At 38.5% G+C, this 27,267-nt stretch overlaps 2 protein-coding genes across 5 annotated transcripts; both read right to left on the reverse strand.

Moving 5' to 3' along the window:
* Window positions 1-1,997: 1,997 nt before the first annotated feature.
* On the reverse strand, window positions 1,998-27,120 carry LOC117335872 (flap endonuclease GEN homolog 1-like). 3 transcript variants are annotated; one of them, XM_033896125.1, is made up of 13 exons: window positions 27,070-27,120; window positions 25,770-25,808; window positions 24,758-24,935; window positions 22,271-22,490; window positions 21,464-21,553; window positions 20,616-20,702; window positions 19,737-19,921; window positions 18,622-18,724; window positions 14,767-14,850; window positions 7,496-7,635; window positions 6,462-6,523; window positions 4,376-4,498; window positions 1,998-2,989 (listed from the first exon to the last, which is right to left on the reverse strand). In XM_033896125.1, the coding sequence occupies exons 3-13, from the start codon at window positions 24,916-24,918 to the stop codon at window positions 2,103-2,105; spliced, it is 2,142 nt and encodes a 713-aa protein (XP_033752016.1). In that variant the 5' UTR covers window positions 24,919-24,935; window positions 25,770-25,808; window positions 27,070-27,120; the 3' UTR covers window positions 1,998-2,102. The 3 variants fall into 3 exon arrangements, with proteins under 3 accessions (XP_033752016.1, XP_033752018.1, XP_033752017.1); XM_033896127.1 differs by lacking the exon at window positions 25,770-25,808 and having other exon boundaries at window positions 27,070-27,110; XM_033896126.1 differs by lacking the exon at window positions 27,070-27,120 and having other exon boundaries at window positions 25,770-25,866.
* On the reverse strand, window positions 9,691-11,018 carry LOC117335873. 2 transcript variants are annotated; one of them, XM_033896128.1, is made up of 3 exons: window positions 10,511-11,018; window positions 10,220-10,329; window positions 9,691-10,026 (listed from the first exon to the last, which is right to left on the reverse strand). In XM_033896128.1, the coding sequence occupies exons 1-3, from the start codon at window positions 10,575-10,577 to the stop codon at window positions 9,712-9,714; spliced, it is 492 nt and encodes a 163-aa protein (XP_033752019.1). In that variant the 5' UTR covers window positions 10,578-11,018; the 3' UTR covers window positions 9,691-9,711. The 2 variants fall into 2 exon arrangements, with proteins under 2 accessions (XP_033752019.1, XP_033752020.1); XM_033896129.1 differs by having other exon boundaries at window positions 10,507-11,018.
* Window positions 27,121-27,267: the final 147 nt, after the last annotated feature.

Below are 27,267 nucleotides of genomic sequence, written 5' to 3' on the forward strand. Positions count from 1 at the left end.
ATCAGATGTGTTTAGTTCAGCTGTAACATCACGACAGAGCGTCCTGTATTGTCCATCAAGGTCTGACATGCCAGGCATTCTATTGTCATTTGAGGGCGACACTGAACCACACAAATTAACCTCATCACCCTCAGTCTCTTCTGATGACGATGGACGATGATCACCTGTACCATCATCAATGTAAGTGAATCCTAGACTGCCATCCATACCAGTGTAGTCTGGGATATAGTTACCATGACAATCTTGTGATGTTGAGGTTGGCCCTTTGTCTTTGTGAGGGGATAAAGAACTGCCCGTGTTGCTACCTTTGATAAGTGTATTGTCAGAGATACCCTCAGATCCTTCAGCACTAACTTGACACTCCTGATTTCGGGTTCTTACATGTCTATAACCATGACAATCTGTGACAGATTTTGTGTCGGTTGACACCACAAACGTGGAATTTGACTGAACTAATGTTTTCCTCGGGCAAGAACCTGGCGACTGTCTTTGAGTTTCAGACTTGTTCAACACCATATGCTGGTATTTTGTGTCATCTATCCCTAAACTGACAGATTGGGAGTGATTACCTGACAGATCACACAAGCCTGAGATATCATGTGATTGGTTAATACTCATTTGATGACCTCTGTCCATACTCCTCAGAAGGGATGACTCGATCTGAAAGTTCCCGAAGTCAAGCACACTTTTACCACATGTCAAGTTTAGAGAATCTTCGTAGTCAAACACACTGTGAGGGCTTGCTGTAAAACTTTTCTGGTCCATAACAGATTGGTGAAAGTTCACATACCTCTCTGTTCTAAATGGTGTTTCCTGAACTAGAACTGGCCGACAGTTGTCATGGCGACGGTACAGAGGTGTACTCTTACTACTAGGGGTGGTATCAAAATGACCCACATGTTGTGATGTTTCTCCACAGGTCAAAGTACGGTTAGAGGAACAATGAGTTAAATTCGGTGTTGAGATTGTAAAATTGACTCTATCTACACAACTAAACTCTTCTGAATTAAAAAGATCTTGACTACAGTTTTGAATTGTGCTTAGATTGTGTGATAGGTTTACGTGAGGAGACAACAGCGACACATCAGGAGCATTGTTTGATGAGTCTACATACGGAGACAAATGTGAGTTGTCTGGAATACTGATCTGGACAGTACCAGGCAGCGTTTCTTGTGTTGCTCCTGAACCTGATGATGTCATCACTTTGGCATCCACATTTGTGATGTCAGAGTTGCTATATGTTGCCTCTTCTTTAACAGATACCAAACATGAATCCAGTCTGTTGTGTTCTGTTGGTACAGTCCTGCTGATAACATTACATGTCTCTTGCCTGACCTCAGTACTATGGCTGTCGGACACCAACTTTTCATGGTCTTCATCCTCTTTTGTTGATGCTGATGTCAAACTATCCACTAAACAGCGATCATTCCGGATTGGTTTGGCGTTTTTACCTTTTGCCAATGTTTCAGAGAGTTGTAGATCCTGGTTCTCCACCAGAGATCTTTTTCCCTTCACACATCGGATACCCCTAGTTGATTTCAATCTATGAACACCTTTTACATTCATCCTTGGAGCTGTGAGTTTGTTAAATTCTTGTTTATCCTTCTGTAGGGTTTTACCTGAATTTTGTGTTGTGTCTAGTGTACAACCTCGACCTGACCCAATCCAATATTTGTCAGTTTCTGTACTGACCCTATGTCCGGTGGGTGTAGTAGGATAGGGTAAATGAGCCCTCACTCCCTCACACATTCCGTCTGTCTGGTCGTTCAAGTGTGACTGCCTTGGTATGTCTGTCTGTGTGTCCAAGTGTGATTGATGTGAAGTGTCTGTCTTCATGTCCATGTGTGGTTGTTGTGAAGTGTCTGTCTGTGTGTCCGAGTGTGATTGATGTGAAGGCTTCATGTCCATGTGGGGTTGATGTGACGTGTCTGTTTGTGTGTCCGAGTGTAACTGATGTGACGTGTCTGTCTGTGTGTCCGAGTGTGATTGATGTGAAGTCTTCATGTCCATGTGGGGTTGATGTGACGTGTCTGTTTGTGTGTCCGAGTGTAATTGATGTGACGTGTCTGTTTGTGTGTCCGAGTGTGATTGATGTGAAGTCTTCATGTCCATGTGGGGTTGATGTGACGTGTCTGCTTGTGTGTCTGGTTTGGATGACAGTTGCTGTGAACCTGGGGTATTTTTAACAGATCTAAGCATTGTACACAATCTAGACACATCCAAATCTGCAGACCTGGTAGTGAAATTTTTGTCTTTTGTCGAACCATTCTTATTGAGGGCTTTCTTAGATTAATCTGAACTCTTTGAGACAATGGAATGTAATCCTCTTCTTCATCCTCGCTACATTCCTCATCAGTCCTACTGACCTCTTCCTTACATATCATAACTTGTAACATTACTTCTGAACCCACCTTCCTATCTCGGCCACCATTTTGTTTTCCTGATTTTTCCCATGATTCCTTTTGAAAGTCTATTGCTTTGTCCTTCCTGTGATACTCCTGGACATCCTTACTAACATCCAGTAATAGGCCCGATGTAAAGTCTGAAAGTTTAATATTGGATTTCTTACACTCATTAACCTTGACCTTTGGTACGACCTTCATTTTCCCTTTATTTTGGCTACTTGTGGAGTTAACATTTTCTATTTTGACCAGAGATGCTTGAGACTGACCACTGGTTTTAGCTGTAGTGTTCATATTTCCAACGTGATGTGGTAATATCGAAGAGAGGCTGGCCATGTTGTTTTCTAGGTCATTCAGATAAACCTTCTCATTTCTTCTGTGTCTTGTTTTTTCCTCAGTATCTCTCTGTTTATATGTTGATCTTTTGATATTGTCCTCCTGGATTCTCTCTTCTTTAACTTGACTCTTCCTTGTTTCAGTGGCGAGACTGAGATTCTGCACAGCCTGCGACAAATCGTCATCAAGGTCCTGTGAACATTTTACTTCATCAGTCTCTTCTTCAACATCCTTTTTCTTCCTTGACTTACCTGAAATAAAACAAGAATTTCTTGCTTAAAAAATGTTCTAAAAATAGCATAGATAAGCACATTACTTTTGATACTGTGTATACCCAACTGAGCAATTTCTAATTCTTGGTGTACTGTAAATCAATTAAGATTTTGTAAATACTTTATTTTTGGAGATTATTTCTTCAGACTTATTCGCCAATACATGATTTTTCTGAGCACTGATCTAGAAATTAGTGTATGAGCTCTTAGAGTCATGGACCCAGCACGACTCCTGTATCATTAACCAATAGCTTGGCCGCCATCAAAAGGTGTTATTTTCTCTCCTTGCATATTAATGCAAAAATAAATATACAAAAAAATCAGTAATTTACATCATTTGTTTTAAAACAAGAGGCCCATGGGGCCTGTATCGCTCACCTGGTTGGATTTGACCAAATGTCAAAATAATGTTCATGTTCAATTTGTTAATACATATATTCTCTAAGGGACTGAGGACTGGGATGGAGGGTCACAGTAACCATTTATGCAAAATATGTTCCCCTTTCCCCAAGGATGTTTCTGACCAAATCGGGTTCAAATCCATTCATAACTTGATGACAAGTAGAGATTTAAAGGAATTTCCTCTATTTCCCCTATTTGACCCCACCCCTTTGGCCCCTTGGGGGTCAGTCACCAATTATGCAAAATCTGGTTCCATTCCCCCAAGGATGTTTCTGACTAAATTGGGTTCAAATCCATTCATAACTTTCTGACTAGTAGCAATTTAAAGGAATTATCCCTATTTCCCCTATTTGACCCCACCCCTTTGGCCCATTGGGGATCAGTCACCAATTATGCAAAATCTGTTCCCCTTCCCCCAAGGATGTTTCTGACTAAATTGGGTTCAAATCCATTCATAACTTTCTGACTAGTAGCAATTTAAAGGAATTATCCCTATTTCCCCTATTGGGCCCTGCCCCTTTGGCCCCTTGGGGTCAGAGTTCAAATTTATACAAACTCTTTCCCCTTTCCCCAAACGATGTTCCTGGTCAAATTTGGTTGATTTTCACTCAGAACTTTATGACTAGTAGTGATTTAAAGACTAATCTCTATTTCCCCTATTTGGCCCCGCCCCTCAGGCCCCTGAGGGGTCAGAGTCAATATTTATACAAACTTTTTTCCCCTTCCTCCAAGGATGTTCCTGACCAAATTCGGTTCAAATTCATTTTTAACTTTATGACTAGTAGTGATTTAAAGGATTAATCCCTATTTCCCCTATCGGCATATGTGATCTGGGTATATAGTACATGTAAATAACCCAATGTGTGGGAGAGGAGAGACAACTCTCACCTAAAATATTTATATTTGAAACCTGTGACAGTGGATTATAATACTATTTAATGGGAAGTTTAATATATTCCTCACCTTTTGTCTTTTTGGCTGCCATTTGTTCATCATATTGCTTGACAAAATGTGGATAACACTTAGAAAATAGATCCTGTGTTTCTATGGTGGTGTAGACAGTCTGGGGAGAGATGGTGTCTGTCTCTACAATGTAAAATTTTATGCATACATTGGAAGAAAAAAATCATCAATCTGTGACCCACAATTATCCTTCTCAGTAACCCTGTCTCCCATAATGACCCATTCCTGTGAACCCTGTCTCCCTCAATGACCCATTCCTGTGAACCTGTCTCCCACAATGACCCATTTCTGTGACACTGTCTCCCTCAATGACCCATTCCTGTGAACCTGTCTCCCACAATGACCCATTCCTGTGAACCTATCCCCCACAATGACCCATTCCTGTGACACTGTCTCCCTCAATGACCCATTCCTGTGAACCTGTCTCCCACAATGACCTGTTCCTGTGAACCTATCCCCCACAATGACCCATTCCTGTGAAACCTGTTTCCAACAATGACCCATTCCTGTGACACTGTCTCCCTCAATGACCCATTCCTGTGACACTGTCTCCCTCAATGACCCATTCCTGTGAACCTGTCTCCCTCAATGACCCATTCCAGTGAACCTATCCCCCACAATGACCCATTCCTGTGAACTTGTCTCCCACAATGACCCATTCCTGTGAACCTGTCTCCCACAATGACCCATTCCTGTGAACCTATCCCCCACAATGACCCATTCCTGTGACACTGTCTCCCTCAATGACCCATTCCTGTGAACCTGTCTCCCACAATGACCTGTTCCTGTGAACCTATCCCCCACAATGACCCATTCCTGTGAACCTGTCTCCCTCAATGACCCATTCCAGTGAACCTATCCCCCACAATGACCCATTCCTGTGAACCTATCCCCCACAATGACCCATTCTTGTGAACCCTGTCTCCCTCGATGACCCATTCCTGTGAACCTATCCCCCACAATGACCCATTCTTGTGAACCCTGTCTCCCTCGATGACCCATTCCTGTGAAACCTGTTTCCAAAAATGACCCATTCCAGTGAACCTGTTTCCAACAATGACCCATTCCAGTAAAGTTTAATACCGTATTTGACCTAATAAGGGCGCCCCTACCTTTTTTCAAGGAAATAAATCTTTGACTGAGTGTCAAAATGGTGTTCAAAAGTAATAATTCATGTGAAATGTTTTGTTACTTTATGTGTTCAATTTTCTTCAGCAAATTAAGTAACTGGAAGACAGTTTTTGCCACATTTTGTCTATTCCTACAGATGACATGTCAGTGCAAAGAGCACCCGAAACTAAACACACATACAAATAATAACTTGCCATCTTTATTTGAAGATAAAGTAAAAGACTTTATTCTTGTTGATAAATAGCTTTTGTTCAGAACAGAAAGCTAGTAAACGACATTGTAAATCAATTATTAGGTCAAAGAAAACCATGTCTGATATGATCTGGGAAATCACCTGTGTCTATAAATAGAACACAAAAGAGTTCCGTTTGAACATAAATGGTGGAATAAATGTTCTCTGGCCTAAAGATCAGCTGGCACGGTTTACAAGTTTACAGGAATATTCAAGTGATGTTTAAGATTAATATATGATAATGAATAGATATCTTCATCTGGAATATTTTTATGACTGCATATTTTACCATTTCCACAGCCTTGGGTATTCTGCTATAAGGTATAGTCTGTTTCATAAAACTTCAGAATAACTAATCTTAATAAGGGCGCCCCACTGTCAATTACTCGCGCCCTGCACTCTTATTAGGTCAAATACAGTATCTTTTGCTTGATAAAATTTTATCAACTTCCCAGTTATGGTTGAACCAATTGAAATTATATCATGTACACAAGCAAAATGTCTTCATGTCAATTCATGTCAAGAAATTGACCTGAAAAGAGCAGATTAGTCAATTCATGTAAAAAAATTGACCCGAAATTGACATGAAATTGACATGAATATTTTTCAGGTCAATTTCAGGTCAATATTTTTTTCAGGTCAAATTGACCTCAAGACATTTTGCCTGTGTAAATGAACCCTGTTTAATGTTGAATAATATATGTATTTTCCAACATTATCTACCTGGTTTGTGCCATTCCACTTCATAACACTGGACACCTTGTCTGGTTCTCGATTTCACAATTCTGAAATATGACATGTAACTCTACAGTCAAACATGTGAAAATCTACAGAATTATTTGTCTCTTAAAATGGAAAAATTAATCATGAAAAATCATAAGTCAAAAGAGAGAGAGAGAGAGAAAATTCCATGAAACAAAAACCCATTTGATATTGGAATTTTCAAGATACACCAAAAAATAATCTCTCTTATCTGAAAACACAGGAAAATTCTGTATGAATCAGTCAATTTGATTTTTTTTCTCTGTCATGAGATAGAGATTTTTTCAAACAGATATATATCTGTTATACATACATTTTAACATAACAGGAAAGTGTATTATGAATGTTAGAAAGCCACAGATTCCTACATGTATGTAAAAGAAATTACCAGTAGTTCACAAAAAACAATGGAGAATAAAAACAAATCATACTTCTAACTCAGAAGTTGATAACACAAGGACAAAACACTAACAATAACATCAGATCTGCATGGAGACCTTAAAAAGTACAAATCAAATCCTGGTTAAGTCATGTTCTCAAAACAAGAACCAGGGTAGTGACAAATGGACCACGAGACAAATCAACAAGCATTAAACATGTTAGGCTTCATATCACACAAGAAAATAGAAAATTTCTAAATAACGTTGACCAAATAACATTCCAATGTCTTCATCATCCTTCATCTCTGGAAACCTTGCGTTGTAGTTTTCCTGTCAGAACACTACATCTGTCAGGGATATTGTCATAATGGGAACAAATCTTTGAATATCAAATCAACTGTAAACACCGTAGGTAGAGGAAGCAGGAATGCAACTATCTAGAAATGGAAAATGCTCAATGATTTTTAGGAAGAAAAAGTGTTGTTTTTAATGAGGGCAATTTTCTTTTCTTATTAATGTATTGCTAATCTTACACTTCTAAGTTTACATATAACATAAATACACATAATATTCTATAATCTAATTTTGAAATAAATACTGGTGATAATGCCATACCTAGCAGGCTGCAGTAGGCCACTTCTCTCTGATGACGAGGTTCTTTTACATATGAAGGTCATATCCCATAGGGTAACTAAAGGCAACACTTTCTCTAAGGTATATTCCACCACCCACTCCATTTTGTCCAGGGCAAATTTCTGTGGAAATATTTAATCATAAGTTCAACAATGCCTATAAAATGATGAAACCAACAATCCTTTTACAATAGAAGGTTACCAATTCCTGTAACTACATTAAACAAACTCATTCAGTATTTAATACATGACCCCAGTACTATACACTACACCAATACTATACATGACCCCAGTACTATACACTACATCAGTACTATGCACTACACCAGTACAATACATGACACCAGTACTATACACTACACCAGTACTATACACTACACCAGTACTATACATGACCCCATGTACTATACACTACACCAGTACAATACATGACACCAGTACTATACACTACACCAGTACTATACATGACCCCAGTACTATACACTACACCAGTACAATACATGACACCAGTACTATACACTACACCAGTACTATACACTACACCAGTACTATACACTACATCAGTACTATGCACTACACCAGTACAATACATGACACCAGTACTATACACTACACCAGTACTATACACTACACCAGTACTATACATGACCCCATGTACTATACACTACACCAGTACAATACATGACACCAGTACTATACACTACACCAGTACTATACATGACCCCAGTACTATACACTACACCAGTACAATACATGACACCAGTACTATACACTACACCAGTACTATACACTACACCAGTACTATACACTACACCAGTACTATACACTACACCAGTACTATACACGACACCAGTACTATACACTACACCAGTACTATACACTACACCCGTACTATACACTACACCAGTACTATACATGACTCCAGTACTATACACTACACCAGTACTATACACTACACCAGTACTATACACTACACCAGTACTATACACTACACCAGTACTATACACTACACCCGTACTATACACTACACCAGTACTATACACTACACCAGTACTATACACTACACCAGTACTATACACTACACCAGTACTATACACTACACCAGTACTATACATGACACCAGTACTATACATGACCCCAGTACTATACACGACACCAGTACTATACACTACACCAGTACTATACACTACACCAGTACTATACACTACACCAATACTATACACTACACCAGTACTATACACGACCCCAGTACTATACACTACACCAATACTATACACGACCCCAGTACTATACACTACACCAGTACAATACATGACCCCAGTATTATACACTACACCAGTACTATACACTACACCAGTACTATACACTACACCAGTACTATACACTACACCAGTACTATACATGACTCCAGTATTATACACTACACCAGTACTATACACTACACCAGTACTATACACTACACCAGTACTATACATGACTCCAGTATTATACACTACACCAGTACTATACACTACACCAGTACTATACACTACACCAGTACTATACATGACTCCAGTATTATACACTACACCAGTACTATACACTACACCAATACTATACACGACCCCAGTACTATACACTACACCAGTACAATACATGACCCCAGTATTATACACTACACCAGTACTATACACTACACCAGTACTATACACTACACCAGTACTATACATGACTCCAGTATTATACACTACACCAGTACTATACACTACACCAGTACTATACACTACACCAGTACTATACATGACTCCAGTATTATACACTACACCAGTACTATACACTACACCAGTACTATACACTACACCAGTACAATACATGACCCCAGTACTATACACTACACCAGTACAATACATGACACCAGTACTATACACTACACCAGTACTATACACTACACCAGTACTATACACTACACCAGTACTATACATGACTCCAGTATTATACACTACACCAGTACCAGTGTCTGAAAGTAACTCTGAATTCTCCATAGACAATAGGTCTACAGAAAACTGAAATTCCATAGCCCAAGTAATTTTTCCATAGACCCATTTTTTACAACATGCTTTTTAGTAGCAGAGTGATAGTCGTTAAACTTATTGTGAAATAAGTGCAATGTCGTTAATGAAATAAAAAAATGAGAATCAATTGTAATTGTTAATAAGATTTTTATTTGCGATTGTTAATCAGTTCTTTTTTAAATTTTATTTCTTTGACCGTTTCGTGCTCAAGCTCAACCGCAGCCGCTTCCTTTAACACTTTGGTGAATGTGTCACCCATATTATCAAAGCCTGGCTCAAAATCCCCCTCAACATCTGAATCAACATCCTCTGAATCGGACTCCATCTGATGATCTATTTCAGCTTCTGCTTGTCCATCTCCTTCTATCACAGCTTCACCCTCTATTTCCTTTGAAGTTGATGCTGCCTTTAGTGCAGACCTCTCAAATTCTGGTCTCCTCATCCCTCCAGATGGTGTTTTCATCTGTTTAATGCAAACTTGCAGTGTTGGTTAAAATAATATTAATTAGTTAATAATAAGCCTTCTGAAGTTATCTTGAGAGGCTGATATGAACTAGTATGCTATAATGCACTATGCATAATTAATGTTATTGTTTTAAAGGACTTTGAAACACTTTCAATTGAAGTGACTTTAAACTAAAAGGTATTAAACTAACCAAAAACCTGTTAATGGCATCTTCTGGGTCAAATTGTTCAACAGAAGAAGTGAGCGACTTTACGATCATTACGTCAGTCATTGCCTCAATGGTAAGTCTGCACCTTTTGTCTAACAGATAAAGGATAGGATAAATAATACATGAATCACAGAGTATGTAGACATTTCTCAAATTCTGACAAGAAACTCCAAATCATGGTTTAATATTCATTCATCAGATAATAATCAAATTAAAGCATAAAATATCTACAAGAAATAATCAAGTTCAAAATCAAATCACAACAGTACCTACATTTCATCACGTTGTCCTCGACCTCGTAACATAACCAGTCTCTTCCAACAGAACAAGCCAGTGGCATTGAAAAGTCCTTTCTCTGGTGTTGTCGTCATATGCCTTTCGTTTAGCATGTAACTGTGTCGCCGAGGAATAAGCAGAGGAATGTTTTCGCTTCGTATTTGGTTTAGCACCTTCATAATACTTTAACATGTGCGCCATGTTGTTTTGAATAACTGCGTCATGCAAACGCTTGCATCGTTCGGTGTCAAATCACTCAGACGCTTGAAGCAAATACACCCTGCTGACGCGCTTTTCTCGGAAGATTTACTTTTATTTTGAGCTCATTTATTACTGGATCATTAGTCAAAAGACAAGGAAAGATTTTGTTATCATGTGTCATGAGGAAAATTTAATATCAAGACTGAAAAATTGCATAGCCAATCGGTCCAACACAATGAATTTTTACATAGACCGATCAGATTTTCTGTGGCCTCGGGCCATCGGACCACCTTTACTTTCGAACACTGCAGTACTATACACTACACCAGTACTATACACTACACCAGTACTATACATGACTCCAGTATTATACACTACACCAGTACTATACACTACACCAGTACTATACACTACACCAGTACAATACATGACCCCAGTACTATACATGACACCAGTACTATACACTACACCAGTACTATACACTACACCAGTACTATACACTACACCAGTACTATACATGACACCAGTACTATACACTACACCAGTACTATACACTACACCAGTACTATACATGACACCAGTACTATACACTACACCAGTACTATACACTACACCAATACTATACACTACACCAGTACTATACACTACACCAGTATTATACACTACACCAGTACTATACACTACACCAGTACTATACACTACACCAGTACTATACATGACACCAGTACTATACACTACACCAGTACTATACACGACCCCAGTACTATACACTACACCAGTACTATACATGACACCAATACTATACACTACACCAGTACTATACACGACCCCAGTACTATACACTACACCAGTACTATACACGACCCCAGTACTATACACTACACCAGTACAATACATGACCCCAGTACTATACATGACACCAGTACTATACATGACACCAGTACTATACACTACATCAGTACTATACATGACCCCAATACTATACACTACATCAGTACTATACACTACACCAGTACTATACACTACACCAGTACTATACACTACACCAGTACTATACACTACACCAGTATTATGCACTACACCAGTACTATACATGACACCAGTACTATACACTACACCAGTACTATACATGACACCAGTACTATACATGACCCCAGTACTATACACTACACCAGTACCATACACTACACCAATACTATACACTACACCAGTATTATGCACTACACCAGTACTATACATGACTCCAGTACTATACATGACACCAGTACTATACATGACACCAGTACTATACATGACACCAGTACTATACACTACACCAGTACTATACATGACACCAATACTATACACTACACCAGTACTATACACTACACCAGTACAATACATGACACCAGTACTATACACTACACCAGTACTATACATGACACCAGTACTATACATGACACCAGTACTATACATGACACCAGTACTATACATGACCCCAATACTATACATGACCCCAATACTATACACTACATCAGTACTATACACTACACCAGTACTATACACTACACCAGTACTATACATGACACCAGTACTATACATGACCCCAGTACTATACATGACACCAGTACTATACACTACACCAGTACTATACACTACACCAGTACTATACACTACACCAGTACTATACACTACACCAATACTATACATGACACCAGTACTATACACTACACCAGTACTATACACGACCCCAGTACTATACACTACACCAATACTATACACGACCCCAGTACTATACACTACACCAGTACAATACATGACCCCAGTACTATACATGACACCAGTACTATACACTACACCAGTACTATACACTACACCAGTACTATACACTACACCAGTACTATACACTACACCAGTACTATACACTACACCAGTACTATACATGACACCAGTACTATACACTACACCAGTACTATACACTACACCAGTACTATACACTACACCAGTACTATACACTACACCAGTACTATACACGACACCAGTACTATACATGACCCCAGTACTATACATGACCCCAGTACTATACATGACCCCAGTACTATACATGACAGCAGTACTATACATGACCCCAATACTATACATGACACCAGTACTATACACTACACCAGTACTATACATGACACCAGTACTATACACTACACCAGTACTATACACTACACCAGTACTATACATACCCCAGTACTACTACACCGTACAACCAGTACTATCTACCCAGTACATCATGACCCAGTACTATAACAAGCAACATACACCAGTACTATACACTACACCAGTACATACATGACCCAGTACTATACACTACACAGTACTATACCACTACACCAGTACAATACACGACACCAGTACTATACACTACACCCAGTACTATACACTACACCAGTACTATACACTACACCAGTACTATACACTACACCAGTACAATACATGACCCCAGTACTATACACTACACCAGTACTATACACTACACCAGTACTATACACTACACCAGTACTATACACTACACCAGTACTATACACGACACCAGTACTATACACTACACCAGTACTATACACTACACCAGTACTATACACTACACCAGTACTATACACTACACCAGTACTATACACTACACCAGTACTATACACTACACCAGTACTATACATGACCCAGTACTATACACTACACCAGTACTATACACTACACCAGTACTATACACTACACCAGTACTATACACTACACCAGTACTATACACTACACAGTACTATACACTACACCAGTACATACATACATCAGTACTATACCACTACCTCAGTACTATACACTACACCAGTACTATACATACACCAGTACTAGTACACTACCCAGTACTATACACTACACCAGTACTATACACTACACCAGTACTATACACTACACCAGTACTATACACTACACCAGTACTATACATGACACCAGTACTATACACTACACCAGTACTATACATGACCCCAGTACTATACATGACCCCAGTACTATACACTACACCAGTACTATACACGACACCAGTACTATACACTACACAAGTACTATACACTACACCAGTACTATACACTACATCAGTACTATACACTACATCAGTACTATACATGACTCCAGTACTATACACTACACCAGTACTATACACTACATCAGTACTATACACTACACCAGTATTATACACTACACCAGTACTATACACTACACCAGTACTATACACTACACCAGTACCATACACTACACCAGTACTATACACTACACCAGTACTATACATGACACCAGTACTATACACTACACCAGTACTATACATGACCCCAGTACTATACACTACACCAGTACTATACACTACACCAGTACTATACACTACACCAGTACTATACACTACACCAGTACTATACACTACACCAGTACTATACATGACACCAGTACTATACACTACATCAGTACTATACACTACACCAGTACTATACATGACACCAGTACTATACATGACACCAGTACTATACACTACACCAGTACTATACACTACACCAGTACTATACACTACACCAGCACTATACACTACACCCGTTATATACATGACCCCAGTACTATACATGACACCAGTACTATACACTACACCAGTACTATACATAACCCTGATCTAATATTTCTAGTTTAACAGATATCAGGTCTCTCCATATTGCACTACAAGTCATTAAGTGATAAATAAGTTATTTGACCTTTGAACTCCATAACTCTGACCTGGTATACACAATACAAAGTGTTGAAATTAAAAACATGATTTCGAAATCTGTCAACCCCTTAATTACTGAAGGCAAACTGTAATGCTCTCTTTTCCTATCTGATTGTCTCTAAACTCCACACCCAATTGAATATCCTACAAACTAGCTCCTAACACTAAATCATGCACTGTACATTTCATTTGACTCCTGTCCAATTTGGAGCGAAATAATTTTGATCATCTGTATTAACAGTACGAGCAACTTAAAATGATCTCTGACAAATCGTGTATTTACCTGAAGATCAGCTATTTGAGGTCGCTTCCAGCTCTTAATGGCAGATGGACATTTGTCCCTGGATGTCAAAAATTCATCTATAACCTGTACAACAATAAACACCACACAAGATTATTCTGTAGTTGATAGAACTGCTTTTCATCGTCCAACATGTCATCAAAGATAAATGTGAACATAGAAAGTTCTCATATACATGTAGTCAAAACAGAGATATCGCTATTGTGTCGAAAGCTGTGAAGTACAGTTCAATGACAGAAATGAAAGACTTCAGAAATTCTAAAACTTTCGACCCTGAAATTAATGGTTATCTTATGTAAGTTTGTGCTATTCTTCTTTTCCTGTATAAGGTCAGGGATATTTCTCTGAACAACATATTATCACATTACATCCTCATCTACTTAAAAAGTGTCTTGTCCATAGGATGGTCCTTGAACTCTGTATGAGAAACACAAGCCACCCTGGGTAGGGTTCAAACAGTCACCTCAGACATACAACTAGGGTTACAATTCTCTAAGCTATCAGGGAACAGAATCGGAGAAACATAATGAGGATGATAAAGGAGGAAATCAGAGACTTACATCGGAATAAACTCCTGCATTTAGTACCAAGTAAGAACGGAATCATAAATGTTACGTTTTCTGTTTCATCTTTTGTTGTATCTATGAAATTCCTTCTTTTTAATCCTAACATAAATCCATAATATCATTTACTAGTCTACATTACCTCTCAACGTATCAAATATTAAAATAAGGTCATCTCAGTAGTTTATTTCCCACTGTACAAACGAGAACTTGTAATTGTGTGTACACACGAGGACTTGTAATTGTGTACACACATGAGGACCTGTAATTGTGTGTACACACACGAGGACCTGTAATTGTGTACACACGAGGACCTGTAATTGTGTACACACGAGGACCTGTAATTATGTACACACGAGGACCTGTTATTGTGTACACATGAGGACCAGTAATTGTGTACACACGAGGACCAGTAATTGTGTACACATGAGGACCAGTAATTGTGTACACATGAGGACCTGTTATTGTGTACACACGGGGACCTGTAATTGTGTACACACGAGGACCTGTAATTGTGTACACACACGAGGACCTGTAATTGTGTACACACACGAGGACCTGTAATTGTGTACACACACGAGGACCTGTAATTGTGTACACACATGAGGACCTACACACGAGGACCTGTAATTGTGTACACATGAGGACCAGTAATTGTGTACACATGAGGACCTGTTATTGTGTACACACACGAGGACCTGTAATTGTGTACACACACGAGGACCTGTAATTGTGTACACATGAGGACCTGTAATTGTGTACACACAAGGACCTGTAATTGTGTACACACACGAGGACCTGTAATTGTGTACACACACGAGGACCTGTAATTGTGTACACACAAGGACCTGTAATTGTGTACACACACGAGGACCTGTAATTGTGTACACACACGAGGACCTGTAATTGTGTACACACACGAGGACCTGTAATTGTGTACACACACGAGGACCTGTAATTGTGTACACACACGAGGACCTGTAATTGTGTACACACACGAGGACCTGTAATTGTGTACACACGAGGACCTGTAATTGTGTACACACACGAGGACCTGTAATTGTGTACACAAACGAGGACCTGTAATTGTGTACACACACGAGGACCTGTAATTGTGTACACACACGAGGACCTGTAATTGTGTACACACGAGGACCTACACACGAGGACCTGTAATTGTGTACACATGAGGACCTGTTATTGTGTACACACACGAGGACCTGTAATTGTGTACACACACGAGGACCTGTAATTGTGTACACATGAGGACCTGTAATTGTGTACACACACGAGGACCTGTAATTGTGTGTACACACGAGGACCTGTAATTGTGTACACACGAGGACCTGTAATTGTGTACACACACGAGGACCTGTAATTGTGTACACACGAGGACCTGTAATTGTGTACACACACGAGGACCTGTAATTGTGTGTACACACGAGGACCTGTAATTGTGTACACACGAGGATCTGTTATTATGTACACACGAGGACCTGTAATTGTGTACACACGAGGACCTGTAATTGTGTACACACACGAGGACCTGTAATTGTGTACACACACGAGGACCTGTAATTGTGTACACACACGAGGACCTGTAATTGTGTACACACACGAGGACCTGTAATTGTGTACACATGAGGACCTGTAATTGTGTACACACACGAGGACCTGTAATTGTGTATACACATGAGGACCTGTAATTGTGTACACACACGAGGACCTGTTATTGTGTACACACACGAGGACCTGTAATTGTGTACACACGAGGACCTGTAATTGTGTACACACACGAGGACCTGTAATTGTGTACACACACGAGGACCTGTAATTACGTACACACAAGGACCTGTAATTGTGTACACTCACGAGGACCTGTAATTGTGTGTACACACGAGGACCTGTAATTGTGTACACATGAGGACCAGTAATTGTGTACACGAGGACCTGTTATTGTGTACACACGAGGACCTGTAATTGTGTACACACGAGGACCTGTAAATGTGTACACACACGAGGACCTGTAATTGTGTACACACACGAGGACCTGTTATTGTGTACACACGAGGATCAGTAATTGTGTACACACGAGGACCTGTAATTGTGTACACACACGAGGACCTGTAATTGTGTACACACGAGGACCTGTTATTGTGTACACATGAGGACCTGTTATTGTGTACACACGAGGACCTGTAATTGTGTACACACGAGGACCTGTTATTGTGTACACACGAGGACCTGTAATTGTGTACACACACGAGGACCTGTAATTGTGTACACACACGAGGACCTGTAATTGTGTACACACACAAGGACCTGTAATTGTGTACACACACGAGGACCTGTAATTGTGTACACACACGAGGACCTGTAATTGTGTACACATGAGGACCTGTAATTGTGTACACACACGAGGACCTGTAATTGTGTATACACATGAGGACCTGTAATTGTGTACACACACGAGGACCTGTTATTGTGTACACACACGAGGACCTGTAATTGTGTACACACACGAGGACCTGTAATTGTGTACACACACGAGGACCTGTAATTACGTACACACAAGGACCTGTAATTGTGTACACACACGAGGACCTGTAATTGTGTGTACACACGAGGACCTGTAATTGTGTACACATGAGGACCAGTAATTGTGTACACGAGGACCTGTTATTGTGTACACACGAGGACCTGTAATTGTGTACACACGAGGACCTGTAATTGTGTACACACGAGGACCTGTAAATGTGTACACACACGGGGACCTGTAATTGTGTACACACACGAGGACCTGTTATTGTGTACACACGAGGATCAGTAATTGTGTACACACGAGGACCTGTAATTGTGTACACACACGAGGACCTGTAATTGTGTACACACGAGGACCTGTTATTGTGTACACATGAGGACCTGTTATTGTGTACACACGAGGACCTGTAATTGTGTACACACGAGGACCTGTTATTGTGTACACACGAGGACCTGTAATTGTGTACACATGAGGACCTGTAATTGTGTACACACGACCTATTATTGTGTACACACGAGGACCTGTAATTGTGCATGTTCATTTCACAATTGAAATTAGTCTTGAAGCAAGGAGATAGGTATCAGGTACAAGTATGGTAAAAGCTTGTTAAATTCAGGACATTCATAAGTGAAATATAAAGTAATAAATGCTGTCAAAAATTAAAAGTTATGAAAACTGGCAGTTTTAAATTGATATTAAAAACGGGGTTAAAAGAAACTGAAGAGATTTTACCGGAACCTGAGGGAAGTCCTGCACAACCAAAGCCTTCTTTCTGACCAAGGATTCAATCTGGTCAACACATTCACTATCAGACATACGGCGCCACTTGTGGAACCTACAACAAAAATATTAGTGAAAGTGACATTTCACTGCGAAAAGCCAGGGTACCATCATTAAAAGATGGAGTCTTCTTGTAGCAGCTGGTGGCTACCTTAACTTAACATACAGGAGGCCTGTTGTATGCTATCCATAGTATCCGTTGCAACTAGAGTTAAGTGTCTGGCCTAGGCACACAACCATGACAGAACAGGTTGTATCCAAAAGTGTCTGTGTCAGATATTAGCTGCAATGAATCATTTACACCAGATATCATGCTATGTTCACACAAAGCAGAAACAAACTATACACATTATGGATAATTATAATCACAAAGAAGAAATTCATATATCATTTTCATAAGCATGCACAATTGTGGCAAAGAACCTACAAATAAATGTCCATAATTTTTTAAGATCCAGAGAGAGACACAGCCATAACAATCTTCAAATGTCAAAAATTGCAAATCTAAAATGGCCACCTGTCGGCCATTTTGTTTTCTGGATAAGACTCAAAATTAAGTAGGCACAACTTGGGCCAGCAAGAAATCTACACATAACAATAACAACACAATGATCATTTACTGCTGGACAGACAGACAGACCACGGACCACAAAGGAAGGGCGATTTGAACAGCCCTGAACTATCTGATGATGATGGGATAAAAACAAGGCTCCCACTATCCTGATCAGAAGTTCTAGCTAGACCACACATACCAGATGAATCTAATGGTAAATGGCTATATTGTTTCCACTGATATATGATTTTTTTTAAAGTTAAATGTGTAACAAATTAAAGCAGTTCCTGATAATTAACAAGGGCAGAATTTTAATGAAAAATTCCAGAATGTGCTATATCTTAAAGGAAAATCCCATCTACTTTACAAACCCCCTAAATTCTCATATAACAACTATGATCCAAAATATCCCTGCTTAAATTAATCTATTTAACGGGTTTTGCATCTGCTATTACGGCCTTGCGGCCTTCCAGCTGACAAGGGTCAAGGATATCACCAGGTTTTCATAGTCTACCTGTCTAGAATGGAATAGTCCTGTAAAGTTGTCATCAGTTTTATGGCTTTATCTACACCAACACCTGGCACCCCTTTCGGTAAATAGTCACAGCCTAGGAGTAATGCCATGGCAACCATCTTCTCTCTGTCCAGGCCAAGATTACTTTCAATATTGTTCATAGAGTAACTCTCCACATGGGGATCCTACAAAAATAAACATGTTTCAACAGTCACCAGTATTTCTGCACTTTTCAATTTGTAAGCATTGTAATATTGTAACTCACTAACTATTGTTTCTCTATACTATTTATGTAGCATAGGAATTGTGGGTACACCAGTCCATCATGACATCACTGCCCTAATCTGTTAAAATTTGTTAATGTACTTAAGCATTGATGTCAATTTTTTTTAGTTTCATCGGGGTATGAAACAAATTTTGTTTGCAAACTATAAATCCGCGTAGCGGATTCTTACAGAAGTTTGCAAACAAAATTTGTTTCATACCCCGATGAAACTTAAAAAATAATTGACATCAACGCTTATAATTAATTTTTGAAAATGATTTTCTAATTTAAAACATGTTTTATGTACAATTTTACTGGTTTTAAATGGGATTCTTTTTCTCAAATCAATACGCAACGTCAATTGTCGTATTGTGACGTCACATTTTTCGCGCCATTCTCGTTATTTCTTTCATAGAAGAATGAAAAGAATTTTTCGACCAATCACATTTGAGTATTTACCATGAAAACAAAGAAAAATTAATTAAATTTTTTTTAATGTGCATGAATAAGTGTTTACAGTTGTAAATTCCTAGCATGCTTCACATTACATAGTTTAGTACTGTATTCCACCTTCATTCCTTATACAATACCTTAGCATTAGTAAGATGACGTACCTTGGTGTTCATAGTGAAGTTCCTGTAAACAGTTCGGGCTCCATACAGGAAGGCATCGCCATCATTCGTCAGACAGCCATCAACAAGCTTTAGAAATAAACAGATGTCTAATGGCAAATGGGCCTGAATTTTTAGACACCCCTTCTGCAGCGTACATATGGAATACTTTGTTGGAAGATTTTCTTCATGCAACTTCTAAGATGATTATAAGTTCGCTGATATGAGTCCTAATGTAACACTCCTTAATTCTGGCATTCTATATGTCATATATCACCCTGGGATTCCTGGTTATTCAGAATTTACCTGAGGAATATTCTAGCATATTTGACAGACTTAATAGACCTTCTTCCCAGCATGCTACTAATATCTGACCTTTGGCTTCAGGGTTATTCAGATGAAGTTATTTGAAGCACATTTGACTCCTGTGAATTTTAGAATAGGTTAAATCATTCATTTAAACAAATATGGCTGTCTTTTATCCCAGCATACCACTGACCTAACATGAAGACTCTAGGCCTCTTGGTTATTGAGATGTTAAAAGATTTTTAAAGATTTAATCCCTGTGAGCTTGAAATTAGAGCAAGATTTTTTAGAGCTAATTGAGTAGCCCTTTATCTGAGCATGCCACTGACCATTATCATGACCTTGGGCATCATGTTTATTGATAACTTCCTGCTGAAGGTAAAATGTTTATCACAGATTGACAGTATGACCTTCAGGTGCTTCAGAGCTTAACATTGATAAGATTACTGAAATTTGTACAGTAAAAATTTATTTATTTATTAGATATGATTTAAGTTAAAAACAATACTTCAGGTGTCATTATTGTATTCTTGTTTGATGTTTACCCCAGCAGCATTCAGGGCAGCACAAAAGGCCTCAGCTTCCCCGTTACTATGGAGATAAGGGATTCCAAGGCAGTCGAGCATCCTACAACACTGAGAAAATAAATTTCTTCATGTTGTGATCAATTTAACGTGAAATAGGTTTTGGTATATAACAGTCGGTATTGGATCCAAACTTGTCTGATTTTGGCGAGTACACTCTGTCACCTTAACTTCTACAGGGTAACCAAATCAACTCGTTCTCTAACTCATAATCAGTGTCTATAATACTACAGTGTAGAGGTAAAGACCTATCAATTTGGTATTACAAACCAGGACATTCAGTAGACCCTTGAGAGTATGTATTGACCTCAAAATGAGATTTGACTCTTGGTATTTAAGGAATAATTCCATTTGACTTCAATTTTTTGAGAAATAGCAATTTGACTTCTGAAATTGCTAAAAAAAATCAAGGGACAACTGGATGGCCTACAATCTAGTATACTTCACACCTCAGTGTACATACACGACACGCTTCACTGGTTGTTTGTCTGATCCCGAATACAGAGTATAGTCATGCTAAAATCCAATACTGGTTGTGATATACCATAGTCCATTCACACTAACACATGTAGTCTCTTAATAATGCAACAAGCCAAGAGATTCACCTCAACAGACAATACACTGCATCTACTAATTTATCCTGTATAATTACACATTTTAAATATTGTTTTTTGATTTATCACATTTCCCTATATTATGGTATTTCTAAATATGCATACCAGGTGAATGTTAATTCCACAAAAACATGTTGAAGTAAGTTTTTTTTACCTCACGGAGACAGGCATTGAAGTTACGTCGGCCTCCTTTGCCCCCACCTCCTCTCGGACCTCTGTAAGCCTGACCTCGGAAACCTGTATCTTTGTTTCGAAATCTGTCCTGTTGACGCTTCTGCATTACATCCTTCTTCAAATCTGGTGCTTCCCCTTCTACCACAAACACAAGCTGTACACCAAGCTGTAGTAGATGTAGGATTCGGAAAAAGAGATTTCTGAAAAGGATTTGTATCACAGAATAAAGAAAATAATGTTCTTCAGGGAAAGTAGTACATGTAACACTAAGTCAGTATATCAGCTGGCTAAATCTATAGCAGGCTCGGACCAACAGGGACAGCTTACCACTTTAAGCTGACAGTATGATATGCATGAGGCCAAAAAAAAGCTTTGTTTCCGGTTACCTGACCCTCCCTATTTTTAACCCCTGACCCTTTAGTTTTTATTGACTAAAATACAAAAACAAGAGGCCCAGAGGGCCTGTATCGCTCACCTGGTTTCATAAGATATGAAACAAGAATGATGCTGAAGTATATTTGTCGCTGGTATTGGTATGTCAATATATATCATAAGCATTTTATATGGGTACATGTACATTGGTTTTATTTTAATACTGAAAATTCCAAAAAGTGCATTAATCCGCGACCTCAGAGGGATGCTACCACACAAATGTGAGTGATATCCATTGCTTAGTTTCAGAGAAGAACTTGTTTAGACCAATTGACCCCTTTTGACCCTGACCTCTGCCCCCTTGGGGGTCAGCTCGTTCCTTTATGCAATTTTGAATCCCTACCCCAATAGGATGCTACCAGTCAAACCATTGTTTAGTTTCAGAGAATAAGTTGTTTAAATCAATTTAGCCAAATTGACCCCTTTTGGCCCCACCCCTCAGCCCCCTGGCGGCCCGGGTCAACCCCAACATTTTTACAATTTTGAATCCCCACCCCATAACCATGCTACCATACAAATGTGAGTAATATCCATTGGTAAGTTTCAGAGAAGTTGTTTAAACAAATTTACCAATTTTTGCCCCGCCCCTCAGGCCCCTGGGGGGGTCAGCCCCACCATTTGTACAATTTTGAATCCCCATCCCATTGGGATGCTACCCGGGAAATATGAGCGAAATCCATTGCTTAGTTTCAGAGCAGAAGTCGTTTATTTCAATTTTGCAAAACTGACCCCTTTTTGCCCCGCCCCTCAGCCCCCAGAAGGGTCGGCCCCGTCATTTGTACAATTTCAAATTCTTACCCCAAGGTGATGCTACCAGGCAAATATAAGATATCCATTGCTTGGTTCCAGAGAAGAAGTCATTTATATCAATATAGCCAAATTGACCACATTTGGCCCCACCCCTCAGGCCCCTGGGGGGTCAGCCCCATCATTTGTATAATTTTGAATCCCCACCCCATAGTGATGCTACCAGGCAAATATAAGCGATAGCCATTGCTTGGTTACACGGCGCTAGTCAAAAGTATCTCGCCGTGTAAAACCTCTAACATTGTTGGAGTAGGTTTCAGAGAAGAAGTCGTTTATATCAATATAGCCAAATTGACCACATTTGGCCCCGCCCCTCAGGCCCCTGGGGGGTCAGCCCCTTCATTTGTACAATTTTGAATCCTCACCCCATAGTGATGCTACCTGGCAAATATGAGCGATAGCCATTGCTTGGTTTCAGAGAAGAAGTCGTTTATATCAATACCTCCAAATTGACCCCTTTTGGCCCCATCCCAGAGGCCCCCAGGGGGTCAGCTCCATCATTTGTACAATTTTGAGTCCCCTACCCATAGGGATGCTTCTGACCAAATTTGTTCAAATTCTGATCAGCGGTTATGAAGAAGAAGTCAATTGTTGACGGACGGACGGACGGACGCCACGGTATGGCATAAGCTCACCTTGGTCCTTCGGACCAGGTGAGCTAAAAATGAATCCGATTCGGAAATCTGGATCTTATTTGAGAGATTTAGACAATGCCAGTAAAGGTATCACTTAGACACTTTACTTTATTTTACTGCAGATTTTAACATTCTGACATTTACCTTCTGATAATGATATTTACAATCAAAAGATGCACACAGGTCTTAATATAGATATGAAATGTAGATTTACATGTTACATTATGCATATATAACATCATATTTCAGTGTTTAATTAATCAAAGTTAAGATACAAAAAAAAAGTAAAATAAAATAAAAAGTATTTCCGACCTACCTACCCTATTTTTTTGGGCACGTTAGTGGAAACACAGCAAATTTTTTTTGGGCTGATGATTTCAATTTCTCTTGTTTTTTTCCCCCATTGCATTGCAAGGAAAAGCATTTAAATCAAAGAATTAAAATTAAACACAACTTTGTGATGTAAATTTTAGCGTAAAATGCTGCATGACCAGACATTCTTTTACAATCAATGCCTTCATTTAAGGACATATTTAAGCTCACCTAAATAGATTAAGTTCAACCACACAATTAAAATACACAATCATGCTTACCTAAGGAAAGGTTTTGAGACAACCCCTTGCATCTGTTTGACACATTGTGTCTCACACACCCAGATACTAAGATCCACAGCTAAAACCTGTCCCTTCAGCTCCAATAGTTCCTGGTGTTGTTTCACAGGACCCAGAATCTGCCATAAGTTTAGCACACCCATTCTTGTAGAACATCAACCTGTTCAAGTAAAAGGAGATGTACAAACAAAGGTTTTGAAAATGTCTTTTTTTTCTGTATTGCCCTAATGAAGGGAACCTATACATTTAAATTGAATATCTTTTTAGAACCTAGCAATAACATTAAAGGGTTGTTTACAGATGAACTTTGTATCATAGAAAACATGCATAAAATTAACTGTTTTCACACACTTTCTCCCTCATTTTGGATGTGGAATGAGTGTGATTTCCATCATTGGAGGTTCCAGAGGATGACGTATGAAAAAGGGTGACTGATCAGACAATGACCACCATCTGACAGTGGGCTAAAATCTGGTCCAATAGAAAGTACATGGATACTAATAAGATACTTAATGCATGTTCCAATTATCATTATAGTGGATTTAATTTGGAAATAAATAAGTCATTAATACAAAAATGATGCTGCAAGCTATGATTTTTCACTTTTCATAAGAGTAAATATAATCAGTGCATTAATGAAGAATTATGGATAGGTGTTATGCACTGGTTCACATATAGGTTATAGTATCATGAACCCTGTAGATGGGTAATAGTCCTGCATTTGAGAAGAAGCTACTACTTTGAGTAATAAATAATAAATAAATTACTCAAATGCAGGATAATTTAAAATAGAAACACAGAAATTTCTTTTATACATTTGTAGCAAAAAAGGCATCATATTTTTAATATGACTCCATAACCAAATTGATATGGTGCATTTTTACACAAAAAGGAAATTCAGTTGTCTGCTTTTTGTAAAAGTCACAAACTTTATTACCTCCATTGATTATAATATGGCTAAATATATATAGAACACAGTTAAATTCATGCTCACCTATGATATTTGCACCAATTATGCTCCCAATGGCTATCACTGTGTAGTCGATGGAGAAAGTTAGTGATATAAAATGTCATTATAGCACAAAGTCAGATAACAGAAGTGAACGGTTCTTCTGCAGATGCAGTGTCACATTGGTTATATTGGGTAATGTTAAAAAGATAACACCCTTTTTGTTACAAATCCATAAAAGAACTTTGTGTTTCTATTTCAAATTATTGTGCATTTGAGTAACATATAATTACACAAAGTAGATACTGTTACTCAAATGCAGATGCGGGGTTATGCCAAACCTGTAGAATTCACTTAGATAATAATCTCCCCTAAATATCTTACATAAGATATAAGAAGTAATTTAATCTATACCATATCTCCCTGGACTTTTGAATCTGACACTTATATGGAGGAGCATAGCCACTTATACCCTAATCAGTGTTGTTGAAATACATTGTTGTAGTAATCAGTGTATATTAGGTGTTTCAGTACACTTGTGTCGATTATGATGAGAAATAACCAAACAGTTCATAATCAATGATTTGATGTGGTATACTTGTTAAGAGACAGTTACAGAAACATTAAAAGCAGATATTTCAATATGAATTAAGATATAATAACCTACTTTATTATTGGAATATAATCATAATCTATATTTATACATCTATATATATATATACGTATATCAAATACAGAGAGCTTACCATCTAAAATTAGAGTTTATCTGCATGGTTTTACATGAATATATTGAATAGCCTTTTTTATCATCAAAATTATCAATAAAACACTATTTTGATCAGTTAAACACTTATAAAATGACATTATTGTAACTTTTTCACAAAAAAAAACCCTCCGAACTCTTTAGTTTTTCATTACACACCAAAGTTTGCAAGTTAACCATACAACGGTACGTTTGTGGCTAAATCGTGTAGACTTATTCCAGGTTTTGTCTCGACACAGGCGACCCGGTTACCTGTGCACGAACGTTGCCATTCAGACGTCGGCTGGTCAATTTTGCGTTAAATTTCTCAAATTTTGTCTGTTTGTTACAAAAGTTTTTTGTCAAGTACTGATCAACGTCAGTAATTTATTGATATCAACCAATTGGCATTAATGTAATAAAATTCTTTTGAGCATTCCTCCGTTATTATATCTGACGATATCGAATATTTTTGTGAAATAGTCGTATCACAGGTCCTAACCTCGTCTGTCAATACATCCAATATATAATATTATATATTGGATGTATTGACAGACGAGGCTAGGACCTGTGGTCGTATCAGGTTTACGCTAGGTTGTGTACCTCCACACTATCACCACTGCAGCCATCTACTTTCTTTTTCGTATCTCGCGCCAATTCCCGCGAAATCGTAAAAATTCTCGTTTGTATAATATAGCTATTATTGCGTTTAAACTTTATTTTCATGTAATCCAAACTTTAATAATATAGTAAAATAAATAAATAATGTATGCATACTAAAATAAACTTCTGTTTTTACAA

Source organism: Pecten maximus, chromosome 10 (genome assembly GCF_902652985.1).
Source record: "Pecten maximus chromosome 10, xPecMax1.1, whole genome shotgun sequence".
NCBI classification, from domain to species: Eukaryota; Metazoa; Mollusca; class Bivalvia; order Pectinida; family Pectinidae; genus Pecten; species Pecten maximus.

Bases quoted from the DNA above. Each gene is read 5' to 3' on its own strand.
- LOC117335873 (XM_033896128.1), bottom strand. From the start codon at position 10,577: ATGCCACTGGCTTGTTCTGTTGGAAGAGACTGGTTATGTTACGAGGTC. The intron at 10,330-10,510 runs GTAGGTACTGTT...TTTATCTGTTAG, and splicing joins CGAGGACAACGTGATGAAAT to ACAAAAGGTGCAGACTTACC. The intron at 10,027-10,219 runs GTTAGTTTAATA...TGCATTAAACAG, and splicing joins ATGCCATTAACAGGTTTTTG to ATGAAAACACCATCTGGAGG.
- LOC117335872 (XM_033896125.1), bottom strand. From the start codon at position 24,918: ATGGGTGTGCTAAACTTATGGCAGATTCTGGGTCCTGTGAAACAACAC. The intron at 7,636-14,766 runs GTAAATACACGA...ATATTTCCACAG, and splicing joins CTCAAATAGCTGATCTTCAG to AAATTTGCCCTGGACAAAAT. The intron at 2,990-4,375 runs GTGAGGAATATA...GTTTTATTTCAG, and splicing joins GGCAGCCAAAAAGACAAAAG to GTAAGTCAAGGAAGAAAAAG.